The following is an 11,018-nucleotide window of genomic DNA, read 5'->3' on the forward strand; positions in this document are numbered from 1 at the left end:
ATCAATGAAAGAGATGTCAAGGCTCTCTCTGCTCCCGTTCACTTCTGCACCTCTTTAGTTCCTAGAGGGATGAGTTACTATCCAACAAATAAATGCAATTATGCTGAAAGTAATGGTTTGCAGTCCTTCAGCAAGTATTGTGTTTCTTTCTTTTCAAAATGAAGTTAAATGCTGAGAAAATAGCATGTATATTCAAAGTGGTTGTTCAGGTGTGGATGGAATGTAATATACATTGTAGGTGTGAGTGAGGTATGTATGGATCAAGCTCTTCTCTGATCACAAGAGGAAGGAAGTCAGGTATATAGAGTGGACATACAGACCAAGCATGGGTTGGTGCCACCATATCACTGGGTTTTATCAGGATGGGCCAGTTCTTGAATGCCATGTCATTAGGAGATGAGATGCTGACCAGTGGTGAAAAAGAAGCCCTGGGTTTCACTAGTCTTGGGCTCCAGTCAGCCCAACTGCCATCAGCACACGCAGATGTGAACATCAGCAGCTGTCCTCAGTCAGGGAGGAGAAGAAGGAATTGTCCTGTCAGTATCACTTGAGGAAGGACGGTGACTGGGTGCAGAGTTAAGCGAGGCTCGAAGTGCACGCTGGAGTGAATTGCCCTGTGGTAGGTTAAGACCCATGTGACCGTTGCAGTGAGTTGAGTTCTACAAAGTGTGGTTGGAGAAAACTCCACTGTGAATTCTGGCCTTAGCTTCTTTAGTAAACCTAAGGGCCCACACAGGGGCCTGAGCCAGGGGCTTGTCTTGGATGACCTGAGGGGGCAGCAGGAAGGGGTCAGCAATGGGGTGATGGTGAGGGAGGAGGATGTCCCGGGCTATGAGCACCAGGGTGCTTGGTCCCAAGCTTGTTCTACTTGAATGCCAAGGATTGCTACCATCTGGGCTAAGATCCTGTTATTCTTTGTAGCATACATGCCCACATATGCCCTCCAGTGAACAGAAATGTGTTTTTAAATGTGTATTATCATGTTTAATTTCTTCTGTGGCCTGTGGCATACAGAAATATCGCTAGGTCAAAGGAAGGTTTGACGTTGGTGTGTGACACGTCCTGTTTGGGGCATCTGTTTGGGCTTGGTGGTGTTGAGGAACTTCCCTGAAAAGATCACCCCAACACCAGTATGAGTGAAAGTAGAGCAGTTTATTTACCCAGGGGCCTGAAAAAGTGACGTTGGCGCCGAGCTGAGACTTTATTTTCATTTTTCAGATGGTGTTTATAGCAGAGGGAGGGGAGTAGCAGGCAGCTGGCATAGGGAGGCAGGGCACGGCAAGTAGCTGAGGTGGCTTGTGTAGTCTATATGATTCAAAACCTTTTTCAAAACATGCACATCAATCATTTCAGTAGTTGGGTCACCATAACCATGAGCTCTATTTTAGTAGAAATTGTCTTTTTCTTATCCCCCCCTCTGGGCCCTTTCTAGACAGTTCACCCTGGGATTTTTTTTTCTTTCATCTGCTAACAAAGATAAGTTCAGCTCCTCAGCAATTAACTCCTACAGTGACTTAGCACATCAGGTCAGCTTTCAGCCTCTTTTCTTCTACAGTGAGAAGTGTTTTCCCAGCACTCAAGAGGCAGAATCAGGAAGATCACTAGTCCTGGGCCAGCCTGGGTTATATAGCAAGACATTGTATCATGGATGAATGAATGTATGTATGTATAAATGGAATGTATGTATGTATAAATGGAATGTAATATACATTGTGGGTGTGAGTGAGGTATGTATGGATCAAGCTCTTCTCTGATCACAAGAGGAAGGAAGTCAGGTATATAGACAGGAGGTACAGACCAAGCATGGGTTGGTGCCACCATAGCACTTAGATGTGCTAAATTAAGATAAAATGATTGATCCATACTTATCCACATAATTTTCACTCTGTGGCTGTCTCCAAGTGCCTGGCAGTGTTTTGGGGATGGGCAGAGATCTTCCTAAACTTGTGCAAAGGACCTTCCTCAGAGTGAACATAGACAAGGAAAAGACACTGTGCTTCAAGTTTGGTTTTCATACAGGTTAAACCAAGGGACACAAAAGAAGTAACTTCCCTTCTTGAATGGAGAAACTTGCGTTCATTATATTGCTCTAAACCATGGGCAGCAGTTCCCTTCATCTACTTCTAATTCTTTTGTGGGGGAAGTGTAGCTCAGTAGTAGAAAACCTGCCTAAAATGTCCAAGTATATAGGTTCAATCCCAAGTACTGAGGGGGGAATTTGAGATGAACTCTTTGTCAGTTATGTTTCTGAAAGGTTCTGGTTGTCTCTGTTTGAAGGGTTACAGTAGGGTCTGATCACAGCCTTCTGGGGTTCCACCTGCTCCCCTGCCCTGCCCTGCCCTGCCAAGCCCAATGCACATGGATTATCACTGTCCACAGGGTTGAAAGTCCTTGAAAAATTAAAAAGAAGTGGAGAAAATAAAACTCAAAAACAAGAAAAAAATGGATGGGGAAAAGATGAGGGTGAGGAGAGAATTACCCATTCTATCCCTGGTTAGGGGAACACCCTAGAAGCAGAGCCTGTAACTTGGGGTGCAGGGGATTAGGGAGGCACAGGTGCTGGCCTTGTGTAATGAGAGGAGTGGCACTTGACAACCACAAGGAAGCTTTCATGACCCTGGGGACTGTCCCTCCCTTCCTGGACTTTTGCTCCCATTGCTGTGCACTAGAACCTTCTAGAAGAATTGGTAAGCACTGTCATGAATATCTTCCAGTAGGAAGCACCCTGACTGGAGGCAGCAGCGTGCAGTGCTCTGGCCCCTGGTGTCAGGGTCTCCATTCCTGTGCTTCCGCCAGACCAGGGAGGACCTGGGGTGCGGGAACAGGTGTGGTGAGTTGCCCCCCTTTTCTCTTTCCTGCCCTGGATTCTGGACCTTAATTCAGCTCAGCAAGGATCTGAAGTATCTGCTGGGTGCATGCATCGCTCTGGTGCAAGACACTCTGCTCTCTGAAAGCTGCTCACAAGGGGACCTTGGTCCAACCCCTGGTAAGGAGGAACCCTCTATTCTCACAGCCTCTGGGGGCCTACGGACAACCAGGGAGTCTCTGCTGCTGATCTCTGACAGGTCCTGGCATAAGCTTCCAAACTTCTGGGTCCCCTGACCAGTGGATAGAGGTGAGCGAGGTGGGTGCCTGGAGAGGTGGTGGACAGAGTCAACTTGCACAATCCTCTGTGCTGGATCTGGAGAGACTTCCAGCAGTCAGTTTGTGCCCACAGCATGGGATGGTTTCACGTGGTGTTCTAGGGGATGGATGACTTACTGGGAATAATCTCCCCACACTGCAGGCTGCCTGTGAAACCCAGGAGAAGATACCGGCAAAAGGAGGTTTTGAGGAAGTTAGTTCTAGGGCAAATGTGGGCTTAGTGAAGGTCGTTTGATTTTCATAGAAATCTCCAGGCCGATGGCAATACCATCGCGGGGAGGTAGGAGAACTGTCAAACAGTGGACATGAAAGAGCCACACGTCACCAGTGGCTGCCCAGAGGACGGCTAAGACCATGAAGTTCATGTCACCACTGTCTTGGTGGCTTCACCTCATTAGCCTGTCAATCCTAAGCCTCTAAAATGTCAACTAAAGTAGAAATGGCTATAATTTGGAGATTTTAGTAAAAGAACTGTGTGTAGGCAAATGTGGTGAGGGGAATGCTGTTCTCTAGGTAAAAGGGAGAGTTGGGGAGGAGTGTGTAAATACACAAATACATACCACCAATAAAATCCTCAGAATACCGATTTCCTGTGAAGGCTAGTGGGAAAGTGAAACCTAAGACTAGGAAAGAGAAAACTGAAAAATTCCTGAAATATTTTAACTTTGTTTTGTTTTTTTTGTTTGTTTTTGTTTTTCGAGGTAGGGTTTCTTTCTAGTCTAGGCTGGCCTGGAATTCACTCTGTATTTTCAGGGTGGCCTCGATTAACAGCTATTCTCTTACCTCTGCCTCCCAGTGTGCTGGTATTACAGGCATGCACCACCACTCCCAGCTTGAAATGTTTTAATTTTTAATTAAACAGAATAGCTGAAAAAAAAAACACTAAAAGTACTTTTTTGTTCATTTAAAATGAGGATGTTTATCATTATGATTAATGACTTATGTTACATCTCCTCTTAAAAAATCTTGTTTCATAGCTACAAAACTTTTAAAACTGGTGAAATAAAGCACGTGCTAGGAGTTGATCTTGGTGGTGTTGATGCCAGCACTCGCCTTTCCTAACGAGGCATGCTTTTTTTCCCCAACACCAGAAAGAACGACACAGTGTTAGGACTCCTTTGAACAATTCATCTACACAAGCACTTACTCCAGTGTTTGGCTAGATCCACTGGTTTGTAACAGTGGTATTGACTGGGAGACCAGGACACAGAGCCAAGCAGGAAGGAGAACTGACTAAAGATAAAATGCGAGGTTTAGCTTGAACTTGTCCTGAATGTTGACTCTCTTTTTGTCACGGGGTCACAGTCTGTCCATCAACTGCTGGTCTGTGAAGACAACCATGCTATTTTCTCCTATACTACTTGCTATCACGTCCGTCCTTGAAGGAGTTCCCGACCCTCCACCTACCCTCCCATTGGAGAGTGCATTGTTCTTGCCTCTTTGTCCCTGGCACGTTTGTTGTTTGTTTGAAGAAGAATTTATTTGGATAGTGAAAAATGTGTATAAACCACTTGAAGACAGAACTCTACCACAACTCTCAGAAAGACTCCACGGAGTCACAGCCTCAATTTTTCTTTGAGAATTTTTGTACATGAACATACTATAATTTGATCATAATCTCTCCCATTACTTTCTTTTACCCCCCCCCACTTCCATTCCACAGAACCCCTTCTTCTTTCCAAGTAGTCCTTCAATGTTGGTGTCTTCTTTTGCTCCCCCCTCCATCTCCTGTGTTGAAGTCTTGATGGGCACAGTACTGTACAGGTCTCATGGTGGTAACTATAGCCAGCAGATCCTATGAAGTCATGAATGCAGGGCTCCTTTCATGTATGGAGAACAGCAGTCCAAAGTACTCCTCCTCACCTCCTTCTCTTATATTCTTTCTGCCCTCTCTCCCATAATGTTCTCTGAGCCTTAGAAATGTCTCATTTATCACTCAATAGCCAACTTGTTCTCAGCATTAGAAATGTCTCATTTAACACTCAATAGCCAACTTGTTCTCAGCACTTTTGTGTGTTTAGTCTCCCAAGAATCCACCACCTTTTGCAAAAAGAATTTTCTTTGGCCAACACTAAGAGCAGTGCTAACTTTACATAAAAGCATTACATTATATAAGCAGGCAAAATATTATATAAACTTTGAGAGGACAATTTGATGAGCATATTATATTCACCTAGTCAAACAACAGAAGGAACTTCTACCACTAAGGTCTATGAAAGTTCCAGCCATGGTCTTTTCACTACGTTTCTCAGTACCAAATATGGACTCCCTCCTGTGGAGTGAGCTTCAGGTCCAGTCAAAGGAGAAGCTGGTTACTCCCATAACAATTATGCTACTATTTCACCAGTAGGTGCATCTTGCCTGGCTGGTCCATTGTGCTAAAAGGGTCTACCACTGGGTATGACTATTGATGACTTTTATCTCCCAACTACCTTCACAGCACTTTCCCACACCATGACAGTTTGCCAGAAGAGAGGTTTCCAGCTCCATTCCAGTTTGATTGCTCAGTGTCTTGAAACTGATTCCTGTGGTGTCTTCAGCACTGGGGTCTTGCCATCTAGTTCTGGTGGGCAATAAAAACCACTGGCAGTAGCCTATATTATAATAAAGACTTGGGAGACCTCCATGACCAACATTGCTCAGGGAGCAAGCCCATCCCTGATACTGGGCTTTTCTTGCAACAACCTAGGTCTTTAGAGAGCAGCTGTGTCCACCTCCACTGGAAATTTTGCACAAGTTCTCTCTCTCCCTCCCTCATTTTAATTGTATTTTTTTTTTTATTGGAACCTTCTGTGTTTTTTTTTCCCCCTCATGACATCTTTAGTTTTGGCTGGCAGTTTCCTGGAATGGAAATTCCCAGTGCTTTGGACAAACCAAGGTTTGCTATTTACAGGTCATTTCTCCACTATTCTATCAAGTTCATCTGCTTTGGAGCCAATTAAATAAAATGTCTCACTCCTCATGCATGGGAAATGCTTGCTTCATTTCACAATCTTCAGCTTGGGGGAGATGATTATTGTTTCAAATAATTACCACTTTGCTGGAGAGAGGAAAACAGCCCCACATTTTGTTATCAAACCCAGCACTGCCGCACTGCAGCTAGTGATTGGCAGGTGCATGGAAGCAGAATGGAGTGAGGAATGGCCAATGGGAGAGGCCCTTCTAAGGACTGATATTATTATTATTTTTGGTTTATTTTAGTTATTTGAGAGTGACAGACAGAGAGAGGAAGAGACAAGTAGAGAGAGAGGCAGAGAGAGAGAGACAGAATGGGCGTGCCAGGGCCTCCATCCACTGCAAACGAACTCCAGACGCGTGCGCTCCCTTGTGCATCTGGCTAACGTGGGTCCTGGGGACTTGAGCCTTGAACCGGGGTCCTTAGGCTTCACAGGCAAGTGCTTAACCGCTAAGCCATCTCTCCAGCCCAAGGCCAATATTCTTAACTATCGGAATCAAGGTGCACCACCAGCTCCCACATGGACACTGCCTTTCACTCCTTTCCTGTTTCCGTTCCAGCAGAGAATGGAGGGAATGCAGAAGAGCACATATGGAACTATGGCTGAAGGTAAGAGAGCCTTGAAGCTCTGAAGAGCTTGAGGCTGGGAGAGTCACTTCCCCTCCCTGTGCCCCAGGCGCAGTACAGGCAGACACCCAGTTCATACTGAAGAAGAAAATGGCAACTGCCATTTCTTTCTGGTCTCCCCAACCCACTTGTGCCACCCTCACTGTTGTTAGCATGTTAGTATATACACACTCACACACACATGTTCATGCACACGCGTGCACACATACACATGCACACACACTTGCACACACACCATAGTATGATGCTGTCCCTGCACACCATGTGGGGAAGTGTAGATATGAATTACTACTCAGAAGTGAGAGGTTCTAAAACTAATTGACATGTTTCCCATCCCCTTGTCTTCCTTGCCAAAAAGAAACGTTTCCCATAGAGACTTAGTGATTACTTGCTACAAACCCTCAACACTGAATATTTAAGGAAAACAAGAGCCAACACAGTGTAAGAGGAATAATATAAGACTTTTAGGAGCCTAAAATGCCCTTGGAATTCATGTGGGTCCATAAGAAATCCCAGTCCTGTCACCCCATCAGTACTGAAGATTTAAGCTCTTAGCTCTAATATCATCTCTGTTTCGGTTCCCTGTGCTGCAAGCAGCCAAGCAGACAGTCTTCCCACTGACGCTTCTCAGGGATTTCTCGGTCACTCTTCTTCTGCTGCCCACCCAGCTGTCATTCTCTACATATTGTCCTAACGTTCACTGTCACCCTCCCTCATTCCCTCATCTCCAACTCAGTCCATCCCTTTCCTTCCCAGGACGTTCAGCTGGTCCTGGCTGGGGTCACCACAGCGCCACCTCCTGGTCTCCTTTAAAACCTTCAGGGCTGGGATGCTTGTGGAGAGCATCTACATAGAGTGCCTGGGACTTGTGTGTGAAGGAGGTGATTGTTTCCTCATTCCCATTCCCAAGTTCTCTCTCCAGCCTCCTTCCAACTTCATTTATTAGGCAACTGGTTCTCTGTGGGACTGGCCTGAGCACCCTCCCGGGAGGAGCACAGGGTCCCCTTTTCTTCAGAAGTTACACACGTGCCATGATCCGGATGAAGGGCAGAGGGCCTCTCCTGACCACAGTGGTTCTGACCTTAGCTGTGGGTCCAAGTTGGGCACTTAGGCTAGTTCAACCCAAGACCACCCAAGCTTGTATGCCAACATTTGGGTGTGTTTGAATAATACTTGTTTCCTTTCATGGGAAGAAGGTCTATAGTTTTGATGAGTCACCCAAGAGGACTCGTGACCTGCAAGTCACGAGAACCACCAAGAGAGGCTCAAATGTCTTTCTTTGCAGGGACAGGAGACGATGACTGGCTTGCAGCATGTTCCGCACTGAGGATCCTCCTGGTGGGCAGGTCAGGCAGTGGGAAAAGCGCCACAGGGAACAGCATCCTCTGCAGGCCAGCGTTCGAGTCCAAGCTGGGGGCCCAGTCAGTGACCAGGACATGCCAGCGGGAGATGAGCACGTGGAATGGGAGAAGCATCCTGGTGGTGGACACGCCCAATATCTTCGAGTCAAAGGCCCAGACCCAAGAGATGGACAAGGACATTGCAGACTGTTACCTGCTGTGTGCCCCAGGGCCCCACGTGCTGCTGCTGGTCACCCAGCTGGGGCGCTTCACGGCCCAAGATGCCATGGCTGTGAGGAGGGCGAAGGAGGTGTTTGGGTCAGGGGCCACAAGATACATGGTCGTCCTCTTCACCCACAAGGAAGACCTGGCGGACGAGTGCTTGGACGACTACGTGGCCCACACGGAGAACCACAGCCTGCAGCGCCTGATCCAGGAGTGCGGCAGGAGATACTGTGCCTTCAACAACCGGGCCACGGGCCAGGAGCAGAGGAGGCAGCTGGACGAGTTCATGGCCCTGGTGGAGAGGCTGGAGTGGGAGTGTGGTGGCTCCTTCCACAGCAATGAGCTCTTCTTTCATGCCCAGAGTCTGCAGCGAGGTGGGGCTGGTGCCTACCAGCAAGACTACAGGCACTTCCTGGCTGAGGTGAGGCAGCAGCTGGACAAGCAGAAGCAGGAGCTGAAGGAGCAGGAGAGGAACTGTGCACTCAAGGCGCTCCTCACAGTCAGACGGTGGATGGCTTCCCACGTCGCGCTCTCTGCTGGTCTCATTATCTGTGGTTTGATTCTTCTTGCCCTCATAATTAATGTGTGTATTTTTTAGGGAAACTGAACATTTCAGGTGATGTCTACAGTCAACGTTTCCCCTGATTCATCATCTTTGTCTCTATGGGTCACATCCCTTCTCACATAATTTCACACTCAGTTTGGCTTCCTGGAATCAGACATGTCCTGTAATGCCTTTAATAAATAAAACCTGAATAAAATATATTTAGCTCTTTTTTTTGTAAAAAAAAAAAAAATGTGAAGGGCTATGAGTGGTGGCACACGCCTTTAAACCCAGCACTTGGAGGGAGTCGTAGGAGGATCATCGTTAGTTCGAGGCCACCTGATACTACACAGTGAATTCCAGGTCAGCCTGGGCTAGAGTGAGACCCTAATTAAAAAAAAAAAAAAAAAAAAAGAAGTGTGAAGACATAATAAACGCACTAGTCACGCTCATCCTCCCTCTGTGGACCTCCAAGGAAGAAACTGCATCAACTGTGAGGCAGTAGGCATGTCTCACCCTGGACCACGCTTCCTACAGAGGTGAGAGGAGAAATGTGCATGCATTGCTCTTAGTAGAATCTTGTTTATTCATGAATATACCCTGAATCTGTGCATGGCTCTACAAGACAGAACCCCATCACCTTTCAGCCTATGAGAGGAGGGGACGAGGACAGTGGGCATGACACCAAGGACTCTGGACGTATAGAAGACAATGACGTCGGGGGCTTGGACATGATGGGTCAGAGGAGGATGTCAATGCAGCAGAGTGGGTGATGCCCACGGAAAGTAGGATCACCAGTCAGGAAATGCTGAGACCAGAAGGTCTTCTATCAGAAGTTCAAAAGGCAGGAGGAGATATCTTAATACTCACTGACTGGGCAGGGAACATCATGGCCACTCAGCTGCCCATGTAGGCAAATACCATCATGAACAATAGGCCATGTCCCCTTTAAACTGGACAAACACTGAATGTTTAATTACCTGTAATTTTCCTGTGTGGAGGGAAAGCATTGCCTTTCTTCCAATTTCTTCAACCATGTAAAATGAAAACCCTTCTGTTTCAGTTACTTTTCTTGTTGCTGTGACAAAACACCTGACTAAAGCAACTTAAAGAAGCAAGAGAGGAGAGATGGGTTAGTGGCTAATGCACTTGCCTGCAAAGCCCAAGAATCCAGGTCCCACATAACCACACGTACAGTGATGCAAGCACACAATATTGCACATGGGCACAAGGGGGTGCATGCATCTGGAGTTAGTTCACAGCAGCTGTAAGCCCTGGCACTCCCATTCTCTCTGTGTGTCTAAATAAATAACTAATAAAAAAGAAAGCAGGATTTATTTTAGCTCACGCTTTGGGGGTCTAGCCTAAGAGAGGATACATGGGCTGCAGGAGGTAGATCTGTTGCTGTGGGGCCTTGTGAAGCCTCTTGATGTGGGCACAGGATGCCAGGCTGTTGAATCCCACATGATTCCATCACAGGCTCTAGACACTGGATCTGCAGCTATGAGGTTGTGTTTGCCCTGCAACATTTTGGTCTTGATTTGATCCTGTCTCCTTAATACTTCAGCCCCTTTCTCTCTGTGTGTGATGGTTTCTATTGATTGACAATTTGCCAACCCCTAGAGTCAAGTGAGAGGAATTGCCTAGAATAAGTTAGCCTCTGGATCTGGAGGGATAATCTTGTCTAATTATGGAGTCCCAGGTCTATGGTGGATCAATTGAAAGCATTTTTTTTTTTTTGAAGCAAATGGATTTTCCTAGTTCTTCTGGAAGCCAACCCACAGTGATAGTTAATCTCATTTGTCAATTTGTTTGGATCAGGAGTCAAGGTGAGGAGGCTGCGTAGGTGGTTCAGTGGGTAAGAGCAGTTGCTGCACAAGCATGAGGACCTGAGTTCAATCCCCAGCACCCTCATAGAAAGCCAGGTGGGTCTGTGCCTGCCTAGCATCCCAGGGCAGAGGGGGTTGGGGTCAAGAGGATTGCTGGCACTTCCTGGTGAGCAAGTCTAACTGATTGGGTAGTTTCTTTCCAGCAGGAAGAAAGTTACTGCTACAGAAAATTGGTACCAAAAAGTGAGGTTGTAATTTTGTAAACCCGACCATGTGTTTCTTAGTCTTTTTTAAGTGGTCTGGGTACGGGATATGGAAGGTTTGTAACATTGGACTAGAGAATATTTACAGCA

At 46.6% G+C, this 11,018-nt stretch overlaps 1 protein-coding gene across 1 annotated transcript; it reads left to right on the top strand.

Moving 5' to 3' along the window:
* The first annotated feature begins 6,666 nt into the window (after positions 1-6,666).
* LOC101608389 (GTPase IMAP family member 5) lies at positions 6,667-8,890 on the top strand. Its single transcript, XM_012952103.2, has 2 exons — positions 6,667-6,709; positions 8,019-8,890. Exons 1-2 carry the CDS (start codon positions 6,667-6,669, stop codon positions 8,888-8,890), a joined length of 915 nt encoding a protein of 304 aa, XP_012807557.2.
* Positions 8,891-11,018: the final 2,128 nt, after the last annotated feature.

The sequence above is a fragment of the Jaculus jaculus genome, chromosome 10, assembly GCF_020740685.1.
Source record: "Jaculus jaculus isolate mJacJac1 chromosome 10, mJacJac1.mat.Y.cur, whole genome shotgun sequence".
In the NCBI taxonomy this organism is placed as follows: Eukaryota; Metazoa; Chordata; class Mammalia; order Rodentia; family Dipodidae; genus Jaculus; species Jaculus jaculus.